General features: G+C 41.4%; 1 protein-coding gene across 1 annotated transcript in view; it reads left to right on the top strand.

Annotated features, from left to right (window-relative positions):
* FBN2 (fibrillin 2) overlaps nt 1-27222 on the top strand; it is a 262634-nt gene that overhangs the window by 222705 nt on the left and 12707 nt on the right. The window contains exons 46-60 of the mRNA XM_027606724.2: nt 993-1109; nt 2977-3105; nt 3554-3673; nt 6438-6563; nt 7234-7386; nt 8156-8221; nt 8527-8652; nt 9218-9337; nt 10317-10439; nt 11191-11322; nt 20642-20767; nt 22365-22571; nt 23628-23753; nt 25380-25502; nt 26847-26963. Of these exons, the coding sequence (XP_027462525.2) occupies nt 993-1109; nt 2977-3105; nt 3554-3673; nt 6438-6563; nt 7234-7386; nt 8156-8221; nt 8527-8652; nt 9218-9337; nt 10317-10439; nt 11191-11322; nt 20642-20767; nt 22365-22571; nt 23628-23753; nt 25380-25502; nt 26847-26963 (1911 nt within the window). The remainder of the gene's footprint in view (nt 1-992; nt 1110-2976; nt 3106-3553; nt 3674-6437; nt 6564-7233; nt 7387-8155; nt 8222-8526; nt 8653-9217; nt 9338-10316; nt 10440-11190; nt 11323-20641; nt 20768-22364; nt 22572-23627; nt 23754-25379; nt 25503-26846; nt 26964-27222) is intronic.

Raw genomic sequence — 27222 nt, 5'->3', positions numbered from 1 at the left:
GGTTTTGAGGATACTACCTGTATGAACAGTAAAGTCAGATCTCAGTACTACAGGACTAGTTTCCTTTATGACCTATCCGTACCACCAGGACCACCTAGAGAACTCTTCATCTTCTGCCTCCTAAGAGGACTTCAGCCATGGTGGTGGGGAAAACTCTAGGGGATGCTTGTACAAAAGACAAATAGAGGATCTCGTCCTCTTTGCATGAACTTTCTGAGAATGTCCTGGCTGTATTCTGTGAGAGAGAGAACGTGATTTGCTAAAAAGTATTTGAGATTTGATTCAGAAATTCATATGGAGAAAACATGCCCTTGATCCTAATAATTCATTCATGATAAAAAGCAGTGAAACTCCTTGATAATATCTCTCTTAAATAAACAAAGCTTTCTTCCTAAGGAACAGTACCCTTGTTTGCATAGAAGAAGAGTTCCAACAGCCTAGAACTCATTGTCTAGGGAATCTGTTCTCTTCTATGAGGATGACCTTTCTAAACATATTTTTAATTCCATTTTTTGAAGGCTAATAGTACTGAGTTCTAGTAGACTTCTTCAATTTGGATTCTATTCATAAAATTTAGGAAACTAAAATTTGCCTTTGTTGTACTGATCAAACTAATGTGTGTACATTTCTGAGGGAGTGGTGTTGATAATGCTTGAATAGAACAAATTGTTTAGTGTTTCAAATGATTGGTTTCCTTACAACTGACAAGCAAACCCATTCGTTAAAACCTCTGCACTAAGGGAATGCTTGCTTAGCTGAGCTCTGAGTATTACATGAGCCTGTAAGTCACTCAGCAGCACTTTGTCGTATAATTTTAGAGTTTTCTCTATTGCACACTCATTTTCCTGAAATAAATGCGGGTTCCAAAGTATTGAATGAGGAAAATCTAAGTGAGTCAGTAGTTTAAAAAAAAAAAAAAAAGTGTAAATGTTTAACCAGCTATGTTTTTCGAGTTAAAAACTGAATTCCTTGGAGCCACTGTTTCTTTGTAGATGTCGATGAGTGTGAGCGGCATCCGTGTGGAAATGGAACTTGTAAAAACACGGTTGGATCCTATAACTGTCTCTGCTACCCAGGGTTTGAACTCACTCATAATAATGATTGCCTGGGTAAGTACTCAGTCCTCTGGGGCTACTGTTTCATGTTCACACAATGTCCTGAAATAAGGAATATAACCAAAGAGTAAATCAAATGTTTTTATCATTAAAAAACAAATAGGTGCTGAAAGATACGTAATAACATTGGCTAATTTCCAGTTAACTAAAGCCGTAGTACTGGTTTAAATAATCACAAGACCGTCTGCTGTGTCGAGTACGTCTGTCAGTCAGCCAGTCGATGCACAGGAAAGGGCATGCACTTCATAGCAAGCCTGCTGGGAGTGCTCTACAGGTTAGGGTGGTTTTTACCCCGTAAATGGGATCACAGCTAGACCTGTCATTGTTTCAGTGCTTTTCCCAGTATTTCAAATAATGCATTCTTGATTTATAGTCAAATACTGACAGTCTCCAACTTAAAAACATGTTGCATCTTGAAACTTCATTTTCTGTCAGCCTTTGAAACAGGGATGTCTTTTCCCACACGAGGTGGGGGGGTGCTGGGGGCTAGGTCTCCACATCAGCCCTCAGAAACCTGTTTGATTTCAATTTTGAACAACCATAAATTTTCAGGGGAAAATGGAATTGTCTCCTATGCATGGTACAGGATTGTATTGTTTGCCCCTAAACAGCAATGATTAAAACAAGAATTAGTAGTGAGTAGGGGGAGATTCTTTAAGTCGGTGGAGAACAGGGCAAGAGGAAGGACAAACAAATGCTGAGCACACGTCTTGTTTACCATTCGCGAGGCACGGTGCTGGTGTTTCACAGCCAGCATCTCTTCATGTACACGGTCCTGTAAGGTATGGGACAGCGACGCTGGCTTTCGACCGTAAGGGATCAGTGCGGCTCAAACCCACCTCTGACCTCCAATTTACCAGAACATGCTCTGCTCAGTTTTGTCTTTTTGTTTGTTTGTGTATTTATTTTTGTTTGTTGGTTTGTTTGAGAGACTGCATGCACAGACACATGCTCACGCGTCTGTTGAGTCGGGGGAGAGCAGAGGGAGAAAGAGCATCTCAAGCAGACTCTGTGCTGAGCACGGAGTCTGATGCTGGGCTCGATCTCACGACCCTGAGATCATGACCTGAGCTGAAATCAAGAGTCAGACGCTTAACCAACTGAGCCACCCAAGCAACCCTGTTGTTTTTTTTTTTTTTTTTTTCCTTTTTCCAGATTCTGTCACTGTGAAAAAATTTAGAGCTAACTGGACATTTTTTTTTTCAACTACCCCCTTCTTATCTATAGTTTCTCAGACCCTTTGTATAAACAGGGAGAACTAAAGACACCAGTAGGGCTCTGATCCAAACATCCTTCAAAAACCTGCAGTAATTAATAGAGTAATTACTCCAAAGCAGTCAGCCCTAAGTTTCACTGAAACTTAAGATTTTTTTCTTTCAAATTCTGTATTTTGTCAGCAAAATGTATGTTAGCAGTTCTAGAGTATTTTTAGTATAATTTATTTTTCTATATTTAATATTCTCCATTATCTGTGCTTTGACTATAGTTAGCTTATCTCCAGGTATAATCATCTGCAAACTAGTCCATCAGGTTAAGCCTGTACACCTTCTGGTCTCCAAGGAAAGAAATATTTTTCATTTGAAAAGAATGAAGAGCTTCGCTGTAAACCTTCGGTTTTTATCTGGTTATAAATTTGAGTTCTATTGATATCAAAACTTGGGGTTGAAATATAGTGGGGACCTCTGTGACCTTATCAGTCACTCAGTGCTTCCACTAGGAGTTTTTTTTCTCTGCATTGATGAGGATTGTAATGAAGCATATTTGTAAATTTGGGCCCGTGAATATGTTTTTATGTTGCAACATGTAACGCAATACATGTGTGAGGGTTCTCTCTGAAAAGCTTATTCCCGTTTGCTTACAGATATAGATGAGTGCAGCTCCTTTTTTGGTCAGGTGTGCAGAAATGGACGGTGTTTCAATGAAATTGGTTCCTTCAAGTGTTTATGTAATGAAGGTTATGAACTTACTCCAGATGGCAAGAACTGTATAGGTAACTGTCTACACAGTAAACAGTCTATGTGTTGTTTTGTTAAATTATGATGTGACTCCCCCCCCCCCACCTCCACACACACACACTTGGAAACTCTCTCACGTTTCATTTGATCATCTAATTACTTGACCAAAATAAGATACCATGGGAAATTTGGGTATAAGGAATACACCAACAATTGGGAATGACTTGTCCGAAATGTTTTTATTGGAAGAGAACTTGGAGCTCTCCATGTCACCATAAAAGGAGACAGAGGAAACAAATCAGAAAAATCAGCCTCTTGCCAAATGAGTAATACCCAAGATGTCAAAAGAGTATCTCAGGGCATATTTGTCCATAGTGACCTGACAGATCAGACCAGAGAGACCCAAGTTGAATTCATGTTAACATCATTTGGCAACAGTGACCTCATAGTTAAATCATTTTTTTCTCTTGTTTCTCTTTAAAGATACTAACGAGTGTGTCGCTCTCCCTGGCTCTTGTTCTCCTGGTACCTGTCAGAATTTGGAGGGGTCCTTCAGATGCATCTGTCCCCCGGGGTATGAAGTGAAAAGTGAGAACTGCATCGGTAAGGTTAACACTTGTTCTGAGGTCCACGAGCTGTTCAGTCTAAGACCCAGGCCAGACCCTATGGAAGGATACTACATCCAAACCACTGTAGGCAGCCTGACCCACGGAGTTAAACATAGAGCTGCCTACAGCTGCTTCCCTGAACCATAAGAATCGATTTGAAGGTGTAGTGGTGGGAACAAAGCATTTAGGGACATGGGGTTTTTCACTAACAGAAATGTTATACCAGTCAAAGAATTTTCAGTGCACTCTAATCTTTTTTTCAAATGCCAGCAGAGACTTTCTACTGAATTTAAAGAGAGTCTACAAAAATTGTAATCTTTGGCAACCAATTTTAAAATAGCTATTAAAGGTGTCTAGAGTCTTAGAAATGTGGAGCAGAAAATTTTGAGTATGCTGTTGAGATTTTTTTTTCCTTGGGAAGGCCTCATGTCAAAACAGAAAATATTAATCCATTTGTCATAACAGATGTTTTTCTGCTGAAACTCCTCCAGCATACAGGAACACTGTAACCACATTAGAAGTAGGTCCCAGAATTGCCTGGTGAGCATGATGAAGACCGACCTTTTTACAGTTACTTAATTTCACTTTTATACAAATTATTTGTTACAGTCTTGTTGAAATTCAGAAGCACCATCTTAGTGTGGTTCTTCTAACATGAAATGATTGCTGAGGGGTTTTTTGCCTTTGAGTTACCCAATTAAAAAATAAATCTATGTAGCTCTACTAGTAGTTCACTTTCCAGGGACTCTGATAGACAGACATGAAGGAGACAGTTTACTTCATCAAATTTAATTATTTTTCAGACCATGTGATTTCATATAATGGGTACCCCACATCATTCCAGTTTAGTCTTTATGTCTTTTCCCTTTCTTGATCTCTATAGTGAGTGCATTATAAAACTGTTTTTAATCCTTAAAAAATAATAAAGACTAGACACATCTTAATAACAACTTTCTTGAAAAGTAAAAGATCCTTTCTTTCATTTCCTTAATTCCATATTTAATCTCAGTTCTTCTTTATCCCTATAGTCCACCCCTTCATAAAACAATGACCGTAGCAGGGTGTCAGCCGTTAGAAGGGAAAAGAAATACATGCACTTCTCTGGGTCAGAAAGGCTCAGCTACCTTTTCTCTTAGTGAAAAAAAATCTGTGATTCAGTAACCTTTTATTCAACGGCAGAAGTATTTTTTTTCCTTATCCATCATTAGCAACCCTCCTATTTTGCATCTCTGAAAAAAAAATGATCTTTACTTCACTGTAAGACTGTTTTCTTCAGGCTAGAATCTTTTCTACCAATTTTACCCGAATGAAATGATTCCTAACACGACTGTACACCCACTTACACAAACCTATGCATATCACACATGTACACACACACACACACAAATTCATTACACCTTTCAATGTGTGTTACAGTGAATGATTGGTACCTTTTAGGTGCTAGGAATACAAAAAGATACAGTCCGTGCCAGTAGGTAACCCACTGCATAAAAGAAAAGACCTATTTTATAAGTAAAGCTGCCTTGCAATCCAGTGTGACGGACGCCGCGCCAGAGGGGTCAGGCTGTGGGAGCATAGGCTGGGGCTGTGGTGATGGTGGTAGAAATACGGCAAGTCAAGGCAGCTCATCACAAAGAACTGGTGACATTGGAGGTGGCCCCTGAATGTTGGACAGGAAGTGACTAATCAAAGAAGGGAAGAGAGGCCCCCAGAAAACACAGGCACCCGGGGTGTGCTAAGGGAGGGGCAGTGAGTGGGCAGCTCAGAAGACCAAACTCGGCCCTGCCGGCAGTGTGGAGCACGGCAGGGCTTCGGTTTGGTTTGGTTTTGATTTTTAAAGAAAGGGCCTGGTATGACTCACTAGAATTCTACGAATATAAATGGAGAATGTAGTATGTGCTTGACACCGTGCTAGGCTGAGCGGTGCAGCAGGGACCCGGACAGCTGTGTCCTTGTCCTCATGGAGCTGACATTCTGATGTGGCCGGGACTGTGTAACGTTTCCTCGCTGCGGTAAAATAACTCACTAAATAAGCACTTCCGATGAAAAATAAAATAAAATAAAAAGGCCGAGTATCACTGGTAAGGAATCCTTACTTCTTTGAAGGAACCTTTCAAAGGGGTGAGGTGGGAACGATGAAATTCTCAAACCATGTCTGAGTCCCCCTGGTTCTGTGGGCACAGATTTTCAAGTAGATGCGTGTTTTAGAAAGGCAGCCTGGAGGCAGTTTGAGGGCATGAGAGGGAGATGCCCCAGTCCGTTAGGAGATTTATGGGAATCCCGGGGGCAGGTGAGGTTGAGTTCGAAAGCCCAGAGGAGGTAGAAGAGACAGGTCACATGCTGTCTGCATCTGGAGTCAGGGGGTGGAACAAAGCTGATGCTGGGATCTTAACCTGGATGGCAGAGAGGAGCATCAGAGGAGGAGACCCGTTGAGGCTATGTCACTGGTAGGATATTGAATTGGTCACATGTGATAAGCAGATGGGACATACACACACACCCGTAGGGATCAGGTGCAGTGAGCTGGAGTTCTGCTGGGTGTCTGGGCTGTAGAGTTGATTGAAACTGGATATATTCTTTGACTTTTGAAGCAATAATAGTTTACTTTTAAAGAGTAAGTTACACCTTATGTACTCTCGTTTCATATTAAATAATCAGTGGCTAGTGGTTTGTGGTAGTATGGACAAATTTATTTATTTTCAAAGACTGAACAGTGTATTAATGTGCTTAAAGCAATATGTTCTCTTGCTCTTATCCAGATATAAATGAATGTGACGAAGATCCCAACATCTGTCTTTTTGGTTCCTGCACCAATACTCCTGGGGGCTTCCAGTGCATCTGCCCCCCCGGCTTTGTACTGTCTGATAATGGACGCAGATGCTTTGGTAAGCTTTGGAATGGCTTCTCTGTCATCATTTGCTCTTAGGAACGTCACAGCTAGACCGTAAACCCTCAAGCAAATGTAGGTCACTACAAAGTACATGAATATGGCAAATACGTCTAAGTTAAAAATACAGGTCTCAAAACCGTATGTGCCGGACACTTTTAAGGTACTTTGAATTTTTGGCTCTGTTTCCACATTTTTTTTAATGTCATACTAAAAATTACTATTTTTATTCACATTATTATTATCATTATTGCTTCACTGTTGCATTTGTTGTTGGTATAGATTTTTTGTGTACACTAGTATATGAGTTGCTTTTAATGCGAATGGTTTTACTGAAAGTTACGTAGAATGTTTTTATTAGGCTATCACGTAACAGTAGAAGAAGAGGTACGGAAATCATTTTAATACTGAGCATCATTTCTCAGGTTTCCTAGGGACATTATAAAAACATTTTAAACAATCACATCAAATTTTATAGACAGGTCAGTGTAAGGTGGCATGTGAAATCGGCCATGGAGGTTTTCCAGACCTGTCTTTCAACTGCTAATCTAATCTGCGTCCTGCGTTCAGCCCATGAGAAACGCTCCATCAGAAACCGTTATCCACAGAGTATTCTGTGTTTTCACATGACCAGTAAGGAGGCCCGTGCTGTTTGCTTTCTTGACTAGATACCCGCCAGAGTTTCTGCTTCACAAACTTTGAAAACGGAAAGTGTTCTGTACCCAAAGCTTTCAACACCACCAAGGCCAAGTGTTGCTGTAGTAAAATGCCGGGAGAGGGCTGGGGGGACCCCTGTGAGCTGTGCCCCAAAGATGACGAAGGTAAGAGTGGCCACTTTGTGCAGGTTTGGGAATGACTGTCAGTCACCTCAACCGTGTAACTGATGAGTATTTTGAAGGCGAAATTTCTCCCTCACGTCTAAGCTGTAAAGTTCGCTGCACACGCTCATCTGAGGGACTCGATCTCCACTTGGGTGTTCAGCATGTGTGAATGTGTGAGCGTAGCTAGAGTTCCTGCTACTTCATCCCCCGCCCCCCCGCCCGAGGTTAGCAGTGCTTGCTTTAAAAGGAATGAATTTGAGAGGTGTGGGCAGGAGATGCAAGGAGGGGGTGAAAATTATATTCCCAACTGCTGCACGAGTCCCACGTGGGGATCGGACCACGGGCTGCCACTCTCAGAGTCTTACATAAAAGGGTGAGGAGCTGAGTCAGCACAAGGGCCATTTGCAGGAGGAGATCAGGAGCCTCCCAGGTCTTGTGTTGGTGCAGCCGAGGTGTAGGCTGCTTCCCAGCAGGCTCGGAACCAGCTTGGTCTCTAGGTCCAAGGCAGCTCCCGTGTGTCTTGGGCAGAGGGGGCTCTGGCTGCTCAGCCTTAAAGGAGCAAACAGATAGAACCAGAAGCCCTCAGTCGGCAGCACCCCGGAAGGCGCTGGGCAAGCTTGGGTGACCTGCTCTAAATAGGCTCAGTGTTGCTTTTGAAGGAAACCATAAAAATAGATAAGTCAGATTTCCTTTATACCATTAATCAGTTCTGAAGGTCTCTGATAACTGAGACTCTTCAGCAATGGGGAATTTGTATTCTTCTCTACAGTTGCCTTCCAGGACTTGTGTCCTTACGGCCACGGAACGGTTCCCAGTCTTCATGATACTCGTGAAGGTGTGGTTTGACGTATTTTATTCCTATAATCTTCCCATAAATAAATCATTGTACATTTATTCCATAAGTCATATTTTACTATATAACATACAGTATATTTTAAATTACATATATATACAGCATTATATATCACGTGCATTATATTTATCATCAGACTACATTGTGTACGAAGTACAGTACGTATTTATCTGGCAAAAGAAATGCCTACATGTCTTGTAAATTTTAAGTCTCTGTTGAATAGATGCACACGGTTTCGACGTATCTTTTTTATATTGAGGAAGTCTATGGATAATTCTTTATTTTAGATGTCAATGAATGCCTTGAGAGTCCAGGCATTTGCTCAAATGGTCAGTGTATCAATACAGACGGGTCTTTTCGCTGTGAATGCCCCATGGGTTACAACCTGGATTACACTGGAGTGCGCTGTGTGGGTGAGTGCTGGCTCCGCGTTACACACTCGGAAAGTTCTACCCTAGTTCTCCTGTTGCAGGCACCCCGGGTGGCGGTGGGACTCACAGAGCCAGTGTCAGTAGCTAGTAACGGCTTTTTCTTCTCCCATCTTGTATTTTCCGGTAGATGTGGTTTATGTGAATGTGGAGAGAGTTGCCCAACCTCGGCCTCCAGCCAAATGTACAAACTCTGGTGTGCCTAGCCTAGAGCTTTACAGTTGCCAAAACCAGTAAGGGGAAAGAGGGCCATTTTAGGTCCACTGACTTTCTGCAGCTGCTCTTGTAGCAGAAGACCACACCCCTCTATGGGTTTGTGACTTTTAGGGAAAACATGGCTGTCTGGGCACTCAGAGCTTGGCACGCTTGATCCCTGGGGCTCGTCTGCACTGAGTCAGGGCCGGCCAGCTCTTCAAGGCCAAGGAGGGTACAGAGTCAGGTGGGCCCTGTGAAGATCCTGGAAATGTGTGAGGGCCAGGCAGATATTCATGCTCATATTAAGCTAAAACTCTGCAGATTGTTTGGTACTTTCTTACTCTTCTTTTCTCAGATACTGACGAATGTTCCATCGGCAATCCATGTGGGAATGGTACATGCACCAATGTTATTGGGAGTTTTGAATGCAATTGCAATGAAGGCTTTGAGCCAGGGCCCATGATGAATTGTGAAGGCAAGTGATACTTTTCTTAAATATTATTTCTTCTTGATAATAGGAAAGGTTTTTTTAATGTCTCAGCCTTTACTTCTGAGGCTTTGATACTCTGCTGATGATTATGTTCATCACAAATATCCTTCCCTTTTCCCCGGTGGGCACGGTTACAGTCGCTGCTTCAAAGTCCTTGTCTGATAGTTGCAGCATCTTCGTCACCTCAGAGTTGGCATCTGTGTTCTTCTCTTGACGTTGGCATCCCATTTTCTTGGCTCCTCAGCATGTTGGTTAATTTGGAGCTATACCATGGATGTTGTGAGTGTGATATCTTCTGGAATCAGTTGTATTACTTCGAAGAATGTTGATGCTTTTGTCTTAGCAGGCAGTTAACCTGGATGAACGTAAAAGCAGAGTGGCTGGCCTGTGGAAGAGAGTGGTTCAGATTTCAGTTTGTTCTGTAAGCCCCAGTGTGGCTAGCTTCTTTGATTTTGCCCCACACACGCATGGTTAAGTCAACAACTTGGTCTTTTATGCAAAAAAAAAAAAAAGTGTGTCTCCACCTCTGGTCCTCTCCTATCGGGGTTCCCCCTCATTCTTGAGCAGCCTTGGTTGCCCCTAGCTCCCTCTCCTGATTGCTCCAGGTAGAAGCTCGGGAAGTTTCTGTTGAAGATGTAGCTGCCAGGACTGTGGCCATCCACAGGGTAGTTTTAGAAAAACAAAAATAAAGAAAAAAACTAGGAACTTATTTCTTGCTGATTGTTTGCTGAGTTTCAACTCACCAGTAGAAACTACTGCAGGTAGTTGTTTCTGTATTTTTTTCCCAGAGTTTATAGTTGTTATTTGTTGGAGGATGAGTTTGTCAGGTACCCGCTTCTCCATACCAGTAGTGGGAGTTCTGTTATTCTACTGCCTTCTCTATGAGAGCCGAGTAAATACACCAGTGTCATGTAAACAAACAAAACTGTAGGCTCAGTACATGCCTGCCCGTTTCCTTGATCAGATATCAACGAGTGTGCCCAGAACCCGCTGCTGTGTGCTTTCCGCTGCATGAACACCTTCGGGTCCTATGAATGCACATGCCCGATTGGCTACGCCCTCAGGGAAGACCAGAAGATGTGCAAAGGTAAGGCCACAGACAGGAGACACTTTATTTGCCACTGGAAATGTATTGTAATGGTCTTACAGTTCTCCACTATCTTCTTCCAGCGTTTACAGATGAATCTGACAGCATTTTGCTGGTAGATTCCCACACCTGGATAACAAGACCCTTGATGGTCTACCTGAGCAAATCAAAGATAACACAGGTTGAAGAGCCCACCACTGTCACACTCTTGGGCTCTTACTAAAGCAAAACTGTCCTTTCCTGAACTTTTTTTTACTATAGTATTTTTTTTATTTAAGTTCAATTAGCCAACATATGGTACATCATTAGTTCCAGATGTAGAGTTCAATAATTCATCAGTTGCGTATAACACCCAGTGCTCATCGCATCATGTGCCCTCCTTAGTGCCCATCCCCCCCCACCCACCTCCCTTCCAGCAACCCTCAGTTTGTTTCTTTTTTTTTTTTTAAGATTTTTATTTATTTATTTATTTGTTAGAGCCTCAGTTTGTTTCTCACAGTTCACAGTCTCTCATGATTTGTCTCCCTCTCTGATGACTTCCCATTCAGCTCTTTCCGGAACTTCTTGGCATTAGGACCAATGCCGAAGCTTTTACAAATCTAGAATGTAGCCAAGAGTTGGAAGAGACTTGGCTCCTTTCTCTGTCACACGGTAGCGTTTTAAGAGCCAGAAAACCAAAACTAAGACTTCAAAATCCGAAACGGTAGCCTGCTCCTGAGAATTTTATTTTCCTGTTAAAACTATTTTCTAGATCTGGATGAATGTGCTGAAGGGCTCCATGACTGTGAATCTAGAGGCATGATGTGCAAGAACCTGATCGGCACCTTCATGTGCCTCTGCCCGCCCGGCATGACCCGACGGCCGGACGGAGAGGGCTGCGTGGGTAAGGCTTCGCAGGGCGGGGTCTGCTATTTTGGATGCCTACCTCAGGGCAGGTTTATAGCACTAGTCCCAAACCATCCTCACTCCCAGCCAGCTTTTTTTCTAGCTGTTTCAGAGCTGTGCTGTTGCTGGATTTCTTCCATCTCAGGGGCTGTGCCAGTAGAACTCAGTTTAGATCGTGCAGTGCCAGTGATGCCTGCCCTTGCTTCTCATCCTTCTGTGTCCTGTAAATTGAAAACACTTAATTGAGAAGTAGAGGACAGCTCCTTGAAACAATTCTGCTTGTTTAGCAAAGGGAAAGTATGGGTGTTCTCGTTTCGGTATCACTCCATCAACGAGGAGAGGCCGCTCATCTCCAGACCCCTGCTCAGGCTGGATCGCTCTGCAACTTGGCCATATTGTTTGTAACCTACTTGGACCTTAGTTAATTCATGTGTAAATGGAGGAGGTGCAGCTGGGTCTCTAAGGTGGCTTCAGGGACTGAAAATGTTCGGGTTTTTATGGTGCACGTTGCAGTCCCCCCCCACATACAGTGGCCATGGATGCCTGGCCCTTGTATCTCAGCACTTCTTCCCCAAAGTGTTGTCACCTGGGATGGTGCAATCAGAGTCTTCCTCCTCCTGGAGAAGAGATGGTTGCCCCTCCTTGAATTCAGAATCTTAGTTATGGGGGCGCCTGGGTGGCTCAGTCGGTTGAGCGACTGCCTTCGGCTCAGGTCATGATTCTGGAGTCCTGGGATCGAGCCCCGCATCGGGCTCCCTGCTCGGCAGGGAGTCTGCTTCTCCCTCTGATGCTCTTCCCTCTCATGCTCTCTCTCGTGCTCTCTCTCTCAAATAAATAAATAAAATCTTTATAAATAAAAGAAAAGAAAAGAAAGCTGTTTGAAAAAGTGAATCTAACACAGGAATTCGGAGAGATACAAGGATATTCGCTACAATTTTGTTCATAGTAACAACCAAAAAAAAAAACAAAACCCAAATGCCCAAGACAGTGAAATAAACGTGGCGTATCGTCGCTGTGAAATTCCATAGAGCAGGTAAGGGTTCTACTGAAGCAGGGCTCTTAATGTGTAGTTACAGAACAATATATAATGTCATATTTTAAAGAAAATTGTAAGTAATACTGTGTGTTTTCTGTAGGTATGTATGTATGTATGTAAGCAAGTAAATACACAGAAACATTTTTTAAAAGATAACCCCCACTTCACAGAAGGAATTACCCCCAGGGAAGACACTAAGATTAGAGGGTACTAGTCTGAAACGTAATTCAACCTTACCTGTCAATTTTAATTTTTTACAAAAGAGTGGAATTTGTGAATTACATGCATAATATAAAATTGATTTTTTTAAAGATTTATTTATTTATTTTGAGAGAGTGAGAATGAGAGAGAGAGAGTACATGAGAGGGGGGAGGGTTAGAGGGAGAAGCAGGCTCCTCGCTGAGCAGGGAGCCTGATGCGGGACTGGATCCCAGGACTCCAGGATCATGACCTGAGCCGAAGGCAGTCGCTTAACCAACTGAGCCACCCAGGCGCCCTCTAAAATTAATTTTTAAATGCCTGCAAACAACCGATCAGACTGTAGTTCGATTTCATAGTTTCTCTTAATCTATTAGGTATTTCATTCAATATACAGTACTTACCAAAGTTAAAAAATAGATGACATCAGAGGTAGTTATGCAGTGGTTCCTTCAAAAGCACTGTTCTCCCAGGATCTGAAAACCCAGAAGAGATACCCAGACTCCTGGGTCATGTTGACAAACTCACATATGTTTGAGTCTCAGAGTCTCCCATGGCGCATATGCTAACGTGCTTGAAATGGTACAAGTAGATTGTATGGAAGATACTATTAACCATCCTGCCTTCTTATGGTGCATGAGATCCATTTTCATTTCCTTCTCTTTTTTTAAATTCCTTGAGTGTGTATGTGTGTTTGAATTTCATCTGACTAAAATACTTAGAAATGTGTTTTATTTTTTACGCCTGGAGAAATTTTTATTTTTGTAACTAGCTGAGTTTTACATTGTACGGTCACTACATTTACCTGTGTTTTTCCTGGGAGCAAGGGGGTGGGCACTGTGATCACTTCAGGACCCCAGTTTTCTGGTCCTGGATGTGCCATAAATGAGCTGGGTGACTCAAAAGACGCTAAATTCTCTTTACCTCTGTCTCCCTCTATAGAGTGACAGACTACATGATTTGGGTGGGTGGGGGAGGAGGAGTGTTTTAGCTCTAATATTCTATGATCCCACCTACTTGCTTTTTCAAAGGAAAGACCTAGGGCAGCATTATACATTTGGAACTTCTTCGTTGTTAAAAGATGCTACAGAAGATCCAGGTTCTAAAACATTTCTGATCCTCAGGCTTTTCATGATACTATGCTGGTAGCTGAACCTTCTGCAGAACTTTCTTTGATCATCAGAAGACTCTTTATAGCAAAGTTCCATTTAATACAGACATGTTTTTATAGTTAGAAATTCCATTATAAACAGCCAAAATATTATTATAAATAAAAAGTGTTTACAGGGGCACCTGGGTGGCTCAGTTGGTTAAGCGACTGCCTTCGGCTCAGGTCATGATCTCGGGCTCCCTGCTCGGCGGGAAGCCTGCTTCTCCCTCTCCCACTCCCCCTGCTTGTGTTCCCTCTCTCGCTGTCTCTTTCTCTGTCAAATAAATAAATAAAATCTTTTTTAAAAAAGTGCTTAAAAATGTCAGAATGAGAATGAAAGATAAAGCCACAAAAAGAAACACAATAAAAGTGCTGAGTACGGTGAAACTGGAATCCAACAAAATTATCCCCCAAATATCAAATGCAATAGAAACTAAAAATATCAAAAGCTAAAGAATTAGACTTACATGGGAAATCTAAAACCTCTATAAAGAAAACTATAAATGCAGTCACAGGTGAAATATTTTTTAATGGAAGTACACTTGATACACAATGTTACATTAGTTTCAAGTATACAACTGCAGTGATTCTACAAGTTTAAATATTATGCTGTGCTCATGCCCAGTGTAGCTACCGTGTGTCACTATGCATTGCTCTAACAATATCATCGACCCTATTCTTTATGCCGTGTCTTTTATTTCCGTGGCCTTTGCATTCCGTAACTGGAAACCTATACTTCCCACTCCTCTTCGCCCATTTTGCCCAACCTCTCCACCCCCCTCCTCTCTGGGAACCATCAGTTTGTTCTCTGTATTATAGGTCAGCTTGTGCTTTTGGTGTGTGTTTATTCATTTGTGTTTTTAGATCCCACACAGGAATGAAGTCATACGATATCTGTCTCTCTCAGTCTGACTTATTTCACTTAGCATAATTACTTCTAGAAGTAATTATTTTCTCAGATGGCATGCCCTCATCCTTTTTATGGCTGCGTAACATTCCATTGTGTGTATGTCCCACATCTTCCTTCATTATCCATTCGTCTATCAGTGGACACTGAGGTTGCTTCCATATCTTGGCTATCGTAAATACTGCTTCAGCAAACAAGGAGTGCATATATCTTTTCAACTTAGTGTTTGCGTTTTCTTTGGGCAAATGCCCAGTAATGGAATTACTGGCTCATAAAGTAGTTTATTTTTAATTGTTTGAGGAACCTCCATACTGTTTTCCACAGTAGCTGTACCAGTTTGCATTCCCACCAACCATGTTTGATGATTCCTTTTTCTCACCACATCCTTGCTAACAGTTGTTACTTCTTGACTTTTTGACTTTAGCCATGCTGACTGGAGTAAAATGATACCTCATTGTGGTTGCAATTTGCATTTCCCTGATGATTAGTGATGTTGAGCATCTTTTGACATGTCTGTTGCCCGTCTGTATGTTGTCTTTGGAAAAGTGCGAACTCGGTTCCTCTGCCCATTTTTTAGTCAGATTGTTTGTTTTTTTGGTGTTGTGTTAAGTTATTTATATATTTTTGGATAGTGACCCCTTATCAGATAGAGCAGATGAAATTTGACTATGTAATATACTATGCCCAGTAATTATTTTCTAAGTAAACAAATGAATAGAAAAACCTAATAAATAGAAAAAAATTCACCAAGATCATTAAATTTTAATGAAAATCTTGACAATACTATTGGCTGTTCATTTTGAAATGAATAAAATTTATTTCAAAATGAATTTTGAAATATTAATGAGGGGAAGGAAGGCTTTGCTTTTAAGATGATGGAATAAAAATGTGTTCCCTCACTCCCATCCCCTGAAGATTTAGAAATACAGCAGAGGAGGGAAGAGTGTTGTTTATTTAACTGAGGAATGGTCCCAAAATACAGACTCTGAAGAATATCTTTCAAATATTATAAAATTTCAATCAAAAACCACATAAGAGGTGCGGTGACCTATTCTTCTTTAGACTTTAATAGAATACGGGTATCTTCCAAAGTAACTGCCCCAATTTAAGAGTTCATCCAGCAATCTTTGAGTACAAGATTGGGAACACAGGTGAATGAGAGAAACATAAAATGTTTCTGTAGAAGTCCAGTTTCACATTCAGTGTGAAGAGGGAAAACACAGTTGACATACTAAGACTCAAAGAACTTTACTCAGGGCGCCTGGGTGGCTCAGATGGTTAAGCGTCTGCCTTCGGCTCAGGTCATGATCCCAGGGTCCTGGAATCGAGTCCCACATCGGGCTCCCTGCTCCTTGGCAGCCTGCTTCTCCCTCTGCTTCTCTCCCTCTCTCTCTCTCTCTCTCTCTCTCTCTCTCTCTCTCTCCCCCCCCGTCTCTCATGAATAAATAAATAAATTTAAAAAATCTTAAAAAAAAAAAAAAGAACTTTACTCAGAGCCACAGTGACCTCCTAAATTACAAAAAACTTGGTATGCATGCCCCATGGGCAGAGAGTATAACCAATTTGGTGAGAGAATGCTCATACAACAAACATGAATTGAAGCTATAGATTACAGCCAGCTCAGCAATGGGTGATCTTCTGTTACATTATTTTTCAGCAAATAGTTGAAATGGTGAAAATCAGTCAAAGATGGATAATTACAGAAGAGTGCAACTAAGTTATATATACTGGGGTTGAGGCGGTGGGGAGAAGAAAGGAGTATAAACAAGAATTAAGACTAAAACACCTCAGGAATGGAGGAAGACAAGTTTAGGAAAATCGTTTCATATTCTGTAAGAGACACCATTAAATAAAAACTATAATAAAAGAGCTTGAAAATGAAGATAAAGCAGTATCAAGAGAGAATGATCTAGCAGAGCTCAGAAAAGAAAAGCATCACAGAAATTAGGCACAGTAGAATTAATAAAAAGAAGCAAAGGCTGAAAACACAAGTAAAAATGTGGGTATGGAAGTAATTAATAAGAAAATGATATAGGTGGAAGACAAAAAATCCAACATTGCATAAATAAAGTGCCCCCCAAAAGAGAAAAGTAAAAAAAAAAATTGAAATATATTTGAGTATATGAGTATCTCATAGAAGATATTTATATCTGTATATAAGAAGAACACACCGCCCCCATGAAAAACTATTACAGAACAGTCACTTACTGAGTTACACTTTACTGAACACCTGCTGTGTGTGTGGCTCTTGGAAGACCCTAATAAACTAGAAGGACAGGTGGTCCTCCTCACCCCCCTCCCTGCCCCCACTTTGCTCTCAAGTTGTTTATGTTTTGCTCAGGGAACAACAGGCATCAAACAAGTAATGGACATGATAATTTCATATAGCAGTAAATATTTTTGAGTAAGATTTAATGATTAAATGGGAGCTAATTTAGAAGACATTTCCAAGGAAGGCTTCACTGACAAGGAGACATTTGAGCTGATGCACAGAAATGAAAAGGAGGGGCGCCTGGGTTGCTCAGTCATTAAGAGTCTGCCTTCGGCTCAAGTCATGGTCCCAGGGTCCTGGGATCGAGCCCCGCATCCGCCTTCCTGCTCAGTGGGAAGCCTGCTTCTCCCTTTCCCACTGCCCCTGCTTGTGTTCCTTCTCTCACTGTGTCTGTCTCTGTCAAATAAATAAATAAAATCTTTAAGAAAAAAAAGAAGAAGAAGAAAGAAGGAGCAATAAGATTTGGTGGCCTCTTCATCACCAGTCATCAGGTAGATGAAAACCAAAACCGCAATGAGATACCACCTCACACCTGTTAGGATGGCTAATCATAAAAAAGACAAGAGATAACAAGTGTTGACAAGGATGTGGAGAAAAGGAACCCCATGCACTGTGACCGTATGTACTGTTGGTGGGAACGTAAACTGCTAAGGCCACGAGGTATGGATTTTGGAATTTCCCTAAGAAATTAAATATAGAACTACCATATAATCCAGCAGTCCCACTTTGGGGTATATATCCAAAGGAGACAAAAGCATTATCTCAAAAAAATACCTGAACTCCAATGTTCATTGTAGCATTATTGGCAATAGCCAAGGTGTGGAGACATCTTAGGTGTGTATCAGTGCATGAGTGGACAAGAAAACGTACACACATACACACACACCCACACACACACACACAGGATTCAGGGAATCCTGTCATTTGTGAGAACATACGGATGAACCCAAAGGGCAATATGCAAAGTGAAATAAGCCAGACCGAGAAAGACACGGTATCACTTATATTTGGAGTCTAAAAAAATAAATAAATTGAGTTCACAGAAATAGTGGAGAAAAATGTTTGTCAGGGGCTTGAGGGTGGGGGAAATAGGGAGAGGTTGGTAAAAGCATACAAACTTATAGGTATAAGATGAATAAGGTCTAAGGATCTGATGTGTGACGTGGCAGCGACTACAGCTGATAACCCTGTACTGTGTAATTGAAATTTGCTAAGAGAACAGAATTTAAATATTCTCCCACAGAAAAATATGTGAGGTAATGGGTGACTGATTCACTTGATGGAGGAATCCTTTTACTTTATACCTCAATAAATCTGGAAATAAAATAGAACAAAATAGGAATCAGAGCGCTGAGAGGGAAAAAAAAAAAAGAGAGAAATTTGTCCTGAAGGGGAACACAAATGAGGTACTAGTTAGAGGTATAAGACGTTATTAAAAGAGATGGTTTTTTTTTTAAGATGGAAGTTATGAGAAAATGTGTGTCGAGAGAATAACTCACTGAAAAAGGATAACTGTGAACTCTTGGAAGGCAATCCAGAGTACAAGTGCAAAGAGTGGCCTTTGAGAAAAACCAGAGAATCTTTAACTGCGGAAAAAGACAAGAGGTGGAAAGTGAGGGCCACACGGGTGGTGGGTAGTGGAGAGATGGAGGAGTTCTCGTCTCCGTGTGCAGTAAGTAGTCATTGTAGAAAGTGGGAGCATGGTGGACATACGAAGAAATACAGTAAGATTGTCAAAGGAGCATTAGTTCGCATTTGAGATTTGAATCATGAGTTAAAGTGAGACCTGTCTCGTTTGTGGGTTTGTCTCTGGCCTGTCATGCTGCATAGACAGAGCTAAGTGCACGAAGACAGAGCGGTGGACAATGCCATGGTCACTAATTGGCAGTCCTGATGTGATGGAGAAATTTTTCCAAGGATAAAACCTGGAATGCTAGAAATCAAAATTTCATAGGTAGTGCAACATCACACCAAGATATTCCCGAGTGAAGTTACAAATTTCAACAAGAGAAAAAAGAAAAAGTTATCAGAAAAGACTTCTGATGGCTTGAGGCACCTGGGCAGAAAAGGAAAATTACCTACAAGGCAGGAAAAAAATCAAGCTACTTTCTTCAAGGTCTCACAGTAATTCTTACACCAATGGTAGCAGAGCAGAAGTAATTAAAATTTGGGGACCTGTCTAGCCGTCTTTCAAGTATAAAAGCTCTATCATATATCATCAGACATGGAGGAACTCATTCAGTATGTCCAACAAGAGCCCTTCTTAAAAAAAGTAATTCAGACAACAAAAATGCAAATCAGAATAAAGGTGAGCGACATCAAGGATAGCATTCGATCAAGAAGGCAGACCTTGAACCCTCAGATTCTAGAAATAACAGACACTATACAGTTTTTTAAATCCATAACTTAGCTCACTATTTTTGTACATATACTTTAAAATTTCCATAGTAAGTTTTTTTTTTTCCTAAAAGGGAAGGAAAATTTCACCCAAGACACATGATGGTGATGAGAGCAAAGTGAAACCCCTTAAAGCTTCCAGAGAGAAAAACCAGATTTCCTGCAAATGAGCAGTAACATTGGGTAAAAGAAAAACAATGGAGCAATATTTTCCAAAGATGCTAAGGGAAAATAATTTTGAACTAAAATTCTACACTCAGTCCAGTAATAAAATAAAAAAGACATTGTCAGAAATGTATTCTAGAATGCTTACCACCCGCACACCCTCTAAAATGATTACCGAGCTAGATACTCCCATGTTTTGTTTTATTAATCTAAAAGGACAGGGTACTATCCATGAAGCAGTGGTAAGCCAAGGAACCAGGAAACCTCATGATTTGGTTTACAGAGATACTGATGGCACATAAAGAAAAGATCTAGCAAACCAAAATCTCTAGATCACATCGGCGTGGCAGGTGGCACCGGGAGAGGGCAGAAGACCTCGTGCCAGAGACTTTTGAAACTGGTCCTTGTTGACACCGATGGAAAAGTCTACATTGAGGGCAAACGCTGATAAAAAAGAAAGCACAAGCAAAATAAATATCAACAAATTAAAGATTAAAAAAAGTATAAAGATGAAAGCAGCTCAATCAAAACTATCTCATTATGAGCTCCTTTATGCTCATAAGAACAGAGCTTCAAAAAAAAAAAAAATGCCCCAAGCAAAATTTACAGAATGCAAATATAGTGAGGACAAAGGAGACTTTAATAAAGCAGTTTTGCTCTAATTTATCACCAACCAAAAGAGCAGTACTACCTACATTCCTTCTACCATTAGTGGCCCTCACACACCATACTACCCCTGTGATTTTACGCAAAGCTAGTCTGGAAGCTTGCCCGTCATCCCTGCCTGTGTGACTGTAATCCTCTCTTCCCCTCCCTCACACCTCCCCCTGCTCTGCTCCCAGCCTCTCTCTCCTGTCACGTAACCAGCACTCTCTCCCCCACAGTTCTTTCCCACTTTGTCTGGTGTCGCAGGGCGAGTTTATGTCTTGTGGAGGCCAGTTTTCATCAACCACCACCCCTTCCCCACGAGGGGTGGGGAGGGAAAAAGAAAGAAAAAACTTTGTTAAGAAAGAACCCACCTGGAAAGATGAAGTTAAAAATAAATCCATATTCACATATGACTGGTTTTTAATCCCGTCGTTATTAGTATTTTGGCGAGGAAGTTTTAAATAACATAAAACCCACTTGAGGATAATCTGAAAATAGTAATTTTACAGTCTGCTCATTATTCACCCTCTTTGTTTTCCCCAAGATGAAAATGAATGCAGGACCAAGCCAGGAATTTGTGAAAATGGGCGCTGTGTGAACACTATCGGGAGCTACAGATGTGAGTGTAATGAAGGATTTCAGTCAAGTTCCTCAGGCACTGAATGCCTTGGTAAGTGACACCTGAGTGTATTTTACCTGGTGAATAAAACATCTGTTTTATGAAGTCATCACAGAAGAGCTCTACGTACATATTCTTGTCTGCTAAAAAATCCCCCAATCTGAGTAATGCATATCCTTCTTCCTAAAGGTACACATCTATTAAAATGATGTATTTCTGTGCATGTGAGTTGTATGCACATCTATGTGTAATGTAAATAGCCTTCTTAGATAGTCTTTCCAAAATTAAGATTAATTAAGCTCTATGGAAAATGTGACTTTAGTAAAACTTACATCAGGAGATGATTTAATTCCAAAAGAAAATATTTGCTGTGTGAGGTAAGCTTTGCTGTATTAGAAATATTAAAGTAAATGCCACATTTCAAAAATGCAATGAGGTTTAATTTCTATTTTATGGTACAGAAAAATGTTTTACAAAATATTTTCCTGTGGAAAATATGAATCTCAGACATTATGTTGTATTTTCATGCTAAAATGCATACATTATAAACCATTTCAGTTAATTATGAGCAGGTGTAAAAGTATGGAGTAGTAAAATTTAAGGCAGAGAAATAAGAGCACTCATCACTTGATCTGATATAAAAACAGCATGTTTCAGCTGTATCAGATTTTTCTCCAAATGATGTCATTGCATTCAATCCTAGGAGATTGTTAGTCAAGAAAATAAATTTTGTTTGCTGATGTCTTCAATCCAGACCCTTACTAACCACCATCTTTCCGGCAATAGAAAAGATAGCCTACCATGTAGGCTAGGTAGATATAGATAACCTATAATGTACTTCTCTGTTCGTATTATTAAGGTTTCACTAGGATGGTTCATAAAACCATATTAAAGATTTATTTGCATATTTACATCAGAGAAATTCCTTTATTTATACTGAAAAAAAAATCTGTTTAGTCCCAATGTTTGAACACTCTTTTAGATGCAGAAAAGATGAGATTGGATTGAATATGTACCAAGATGGTAACATCATCCAGGATTTACTTTTCAAAAACAAGTCCTGGATACTCATTTGCTTATTTAAAGGGAAATAATTTGGGGTGCCTGGGTGGCTCAGTCGGTTAAGCATCTGCCTTCAGCTCAGATCATGATCCCAGGGTCCTGGGATCGAGCCCCGCGTCGGGCTCCCTGCTCAGCGGGAAGGCTGCTTCTCCCTCTCCCTCTGCCCCTCTCTCCTGCTCGTGTGCTCTCTCTCTCTCCCTTGACAAATAAATAAAATGTTTAAAAATAAATAAATAAAAGGAAATAATTTCACTTCATTTTCCTTTTATTTGTGTTCTACAGGAATGGTAGTTTACTATCAGTTAGCTGCTGATGGGTTGAAGAAAAATAAATCTATTTCCTAAGCATCATATCACTCTTTGTCAAATTTAATAAATTGTAGTAAAAGAGCACACTGCAGACTCCTTCTCCAACAACTTTTTATAATCATGAAGCTGTCTGAAGCACGGTGGCTGTTCACAGAGAAGACTATTTACCTTTGAAAAAGTTTGTGCCAGGAGGAAAAACACTGACTGTCCTTTCTTATTTTGAAGATCAAGTGTCAGTTCCATGTCATTGATGTTCATTACCCACATTGTTATTTCAGACAACCGACAGGGACTCTGCTTTGCCGAGGTGCTGCAGACAATGTGCCAGATGGCGTCCAGCAGCCGCAACCTGGTCACAAAGTCCGAGTGCTGCTGTGACGGGGGGCGGGGCTGGGGGCACCAGTGTGAGCTTTGCCCGCTTCCCGGAACGGCCCAGTACAAAAAGATATGTCCTCACGGCCCTGGATACACCACCGATGGAAGAGGTGAGGAGCTGAGCAAAAGTCATGCACATTTTCGATGCAGTGAACATTAATTCAGATCAGTCTGAAGGAAAAGTGAAAAAGTGATATAATGGCTAAAATATTTATATGTATACGTGTTTGTATATGCTTTTTGCCAATGATTAAGAGACTTGAAAAGATGTAAACTTCATACCGAATCTAAGAGGTAGAATTTATTAGGAAACTAAAGCATGAAGCTTAGGTAATGATAAGTAATTTTCTTGAGATAACACCCTTTCTAAGGTGTCTGAGAACATACCTGTCTAACCCCAAAGGCCATGTAACCTCCAAACTATATTTGCTTTATTTAAATAAGTGTTGTTTATTTGAGTGTGCACAAGGACACAGTCTGTTTGCAACATATTTACACACCAGGATGTCTCATAATTGGTTAGTGGTTTCCAGTTGTTTTTTTTGTTTTGTTTTGTTTTTTTCCCTGAGACCACTCCTCGTTTAAGGAGTTTATATCTAAAGGCTCCAACTTTGGAGATCATTCTAGCCTCTGACCCATTATTCCTCTTTGTTTCCATTTTTTTTTTTTTTTTTTTTTTGTACAACCACCTGATAGACTAGTGCCCTGAAAAAAATACCATTTTCTTCTATTACTGTACAGACTGTTGGTCCTGGGCCCAATTACTCTGCTCATGAAACCCTTTCTTCAGAGTCTAATCCAAGTGTGGACGTGAGGTCCAGGTGTGGGAAATCACCACAAATCCCAGATTAGTTGGACTTCAGAGAGACAGCTTTCTACATCTCGCCAAAATAATTCATACTTAGATTGCAAAATGAGTAGACTGAAGCAGGGCTTTCAGCAGAGCCTCCATTTATGGACCTCTTCCAATCCCGTCAATATCCTTTCCCTTCCGTGTTGCCCTTCAGCGGAGTGATGCAGAGGTACTCCAGCGCTGCTGTGAGTGCTGGTTGCTAATTATTTCACGTCCGTCCCTTCGTTTCTCCTAGCTTCTCACCAGTTTTATCCTTACATATATATTAACTTGTGTGTTTGTTTTTATTTGGGGTTTTCTTTTTCGCCCACAGATATTGATGAGTGTAAGGTGATGCCAAACCTCTGCACCCATGGTCAGTGCATCAATACCATGGGCTCATTCCGATGCTTCTGCAAGGTTGGCTACACGACAGACATCAGCGGCACCTCGTGTGTAGGTAAGGCGCGGGTGGGTCTCTGTGTCTGGGGGTGGCCAACTTCTGTTTCCTACGAGTCACCGTGGCAATGCGGGAGGTTTACTGTGGGGCGCTGCAATGCACCTTTTATGCAGTCATGCCATTGCTTTCAGGAATGTGGCTCCTGATAGCACGGTAGTTGTCCAATAATGTGCGACACAGAACTGTTCAGTTCATCAGAAGTGTTTGGTCGGGGAGCATAAAAACTATAAAAAAATATTCTTTCACCATTTTATATTTTAATTTAAAATTACAAGCGCCTCTTCGTTTGTCAGTCTCTTGTTGAAAGAAGAGGGCTTCTAACGGTGAGCCTGTGTGTGAGCATGTTTGGACTTGTTTGCCATTGCTGGTTTTTGGCATAAAATATACGAATGAAGCCTCGTGTAAAATTTGCAGTTGCAAAGCAGTGTCAGGACAGAATCCTTCTACATTTTTACAGTCTCTTTTTCTAATTTCTTACGGTCTCACCCCCACCATTCTGTACCGGTGGAGGACAGCGGGTGGGGGCCTGGCCTCTAATGAGTCTTTTCCAAAGCATGTGACTTAGTTTTCATTGAAGAAAAAAAAAGTGTCTCTTCTCCTCCATATTTAATCAACTTGCATGATAGTCCATTAAAGCACCTATTTCACTAACAAACACACCTGGCATGAAAAGGTTCAGAAAAACAAAACTGACCCTTAGTAGGCATGTGACTCACTTGGTTGGGCATGGGAGTCCTTGAGAACAGGCTACTGATCACCAGCTTCCAGCGTTCTCGAAAATGTGCGTGACTTTTGCTCAGTGTGTTTTACTAGGAAGAGGAGATTCTTTGCTGTCCATCAGTCCTAGCAGAAGAAAGCTAGCATGTTCAAGGGAGGATGATTTCGGGAGGGTTGTTTTGGTTCAGGACGTGAGCAGAGTGTGTAGAATCTATAAGGCACAGTGCTGTGTGCTGGGGCTGTACCATCCTGGGGCCAAAAGAAAAGAGGGAGACGGTATTGAACCCTGCAAGGAGAAAGCTGGGCCCCGAGGGTCTGCTTTGAAAGGCGCTGTGACCTCTGATCCCGTGACTCTGAGACTGAGCCATCTTGCTGGGAGGGAGCGGAAGGAAGTAAGGACCAGATGGAAGACAGAGGGCAGGAGAGCCTGCCGACCGTGTGTGTGCAGTCGAGCTGCCTGGCCCAGGAGCAGCGTGGGCCTGACTCGGGCGCGGCAAGCCTGTGGGGACCCCACGGTGCTCGGCGGGTCAGCTCACAGTTTCAGAGAACGTCTTCCAGAGCCATGTGTCAGAAGAAAGAAACTCCTACTTTTAAGAGAATGATCCTTGAGCTGTAAACCAAAGTACATAAATCTAAAGAAGGCAGTGGATTTTTCTTTTTTTTTTTTTTTTTTTGCCCCCAGACACAATTGTCCAGATAGTACATGTGTCCCAAGAACCATAGATTGATCTACAAAGTAAACCAGTATGTTACTGTCAAGAAAACTTCTGTGCATCATTTTCCCCTGGCTGTTTTTTCCATTTTAAGTTAAAGTGGGAAGGAAAAACACGGAGTAAGAACATGGAGGGAGGAAAGAGGCCGGTGGTTTCTTGAAACTGAGAATGTAATCCTGACATCCCTTTCACTTAGATCTTGATGAATGTTCCCAGTCCCCGAAACCGTGCAACTTCATCTGCAAGAACACTGAGGGGAGTTACCAGTGCTCCTGTCCTCGGGGCTACGTCCTGCAAGAGGATGGAAAGACGTGCAAAGGTGAGGGAGACGTCTCTGGCATTTCTGACCCTCGTGTCTCACTCCTTGCACATCCAAATTCATCTAATCGCTGTCATTAAAGCACACCTTCCTAGTGACCACTTGAACTGTCACAGACAGTTCTACCAGAGGACACATGGTAGGAGACAGGGAGAATGAAAGCCCAGATTACAGCTGTTTGCTTCTTACGTAGCAAACCGCACAAATTGATAATTGAGTGAAATTAAATAAAACAAAAAAAAAATGTTAGTGAGGGAAGAGATTGAAACAAATAACTAAAATAAGATTTATTTTGCTGCTAATCCAAGATTTTATTTCTTCTCGACTGTCTTCATTACACATTTAGTGCAGGTGATTGAAAATGGATGGATGAATTTCACTTTTTCGCACAGGTAGTATTAAAAGTAATTATCAAACTAAACTAGACAATGACCATAGCTTCAGGGCTTTCCTCGGGCATTCAGTTTTATCGTAAACCTCACCCGAATGCAATGAGTGGGTTGAGAAAATCCCTGTCTAGCTGAATGTTTGAAATACAGGTTATTCCTAAGAAGACAAAGTGGTATTTCCAAGGAATACCAAATAATAATAATTATTGTAGCCAAGCAGTACTGTTCTCTTGGATCTATTTAGTGAACTGTTATGAGTCAGTTTAATTTTGCATGTTGTTATGAGTGCAAACAGTGTGTTTATTAAGCTTCAAAATAATGAATTAGTGTTGTGTGCATCTTATACTGCTTTCTGCATTTACTTAAGTGTATTCTCCCACATTAAGTTTTAATCTAACTGAAATCACAGTCAAATATAAATTCCGTTTGTGGCCAGCATTACAGCTGTATTTTTGCTTCCTCTGGTGTTTATGATGCTGTGTTCATTCGGACCCTGAGAGCCGGACTCAGTGCTTATTTTCAGACCTTCCATCAGTTTCCAGCTTCTGTTTTATTTTTATTTAATCTCCCCCCCCCCACCCCCTCAAGAGGAATAAGTGACCAGCCATACACTAAACTCTGCACTAAATGCAAGAAGTAGAACCTTGGGGTATTCACTTTGAGAAGAGTTCACGGAAACCACTGTGACTCAGCCATTCAGTTTCTTATTTTAAGAAAACTTTGTGTTACGTACCACCCTGGCCGTCCCATCGGAGTAGCCCGCAGTACGGGCGCTGCTTGGGTGTGAGAAGAAACCGCTCGCCATACGCATCCGGAGGTCTGTGAAGCTTCCAGCAGAGCTCTAGACAAAATACGCCCGAGTCGAACATGTCCACCACATCCTGTGGCTTCCTGGGAAGGGAGGCGGAGCCAGGTGACTCTGCGCTGATTTTCACTGGCTTCTCTTTCACCTCAGACCTTGATGAGTGTCAGACCAAACAGCACAACTGCCAGTTCCTGTGTGTCAACACGCTGGGAGGCTTCACCTGCAGATGCCCGCCGGGTTTCACCCAGCACCACACGGCTTGCGTCGGTAAGACACAACCCCACAGGCACGTTCTGCTGACTGAGGGTCGGTGCGTAACAAGGGTGCTTAAAATGCTTAGAATGTTGAATGGCTCCATACTTAGAACCAATATGTCATTATTACTGGTCTAGAAATGTTGCTAATAAGTGTTTTTTCATAAGAACAGTATCCAAGGGAAAAAATAAATAAGGTCCAAGCTCGTTTAAGGTCCAAGCATGTGCACAGTAGGTATATTCCGAACAGGACCTTTAGGTTGCATTCTAAA

Source organism: Zalophus californianus, chromosome 5 (genome assembly GCF_009762305.2).
Source record: "Zalophus californianus isolate mZalCal1 chromosome 5, mZalCal1.pri.v2, whole genome shotgun sequence".
NCBI classification, from domain to species: domain Eukaryota; kingdom Metazoa; phylum Chordata; class Mammalia; order Carnivora; family Otariidae; genus Zalophus; species Zalophus californianus.
Note: the sequence above shows the minus strand (reverse complement) of the source record. Positions and strands in the feature narration are given on the sequence as shown.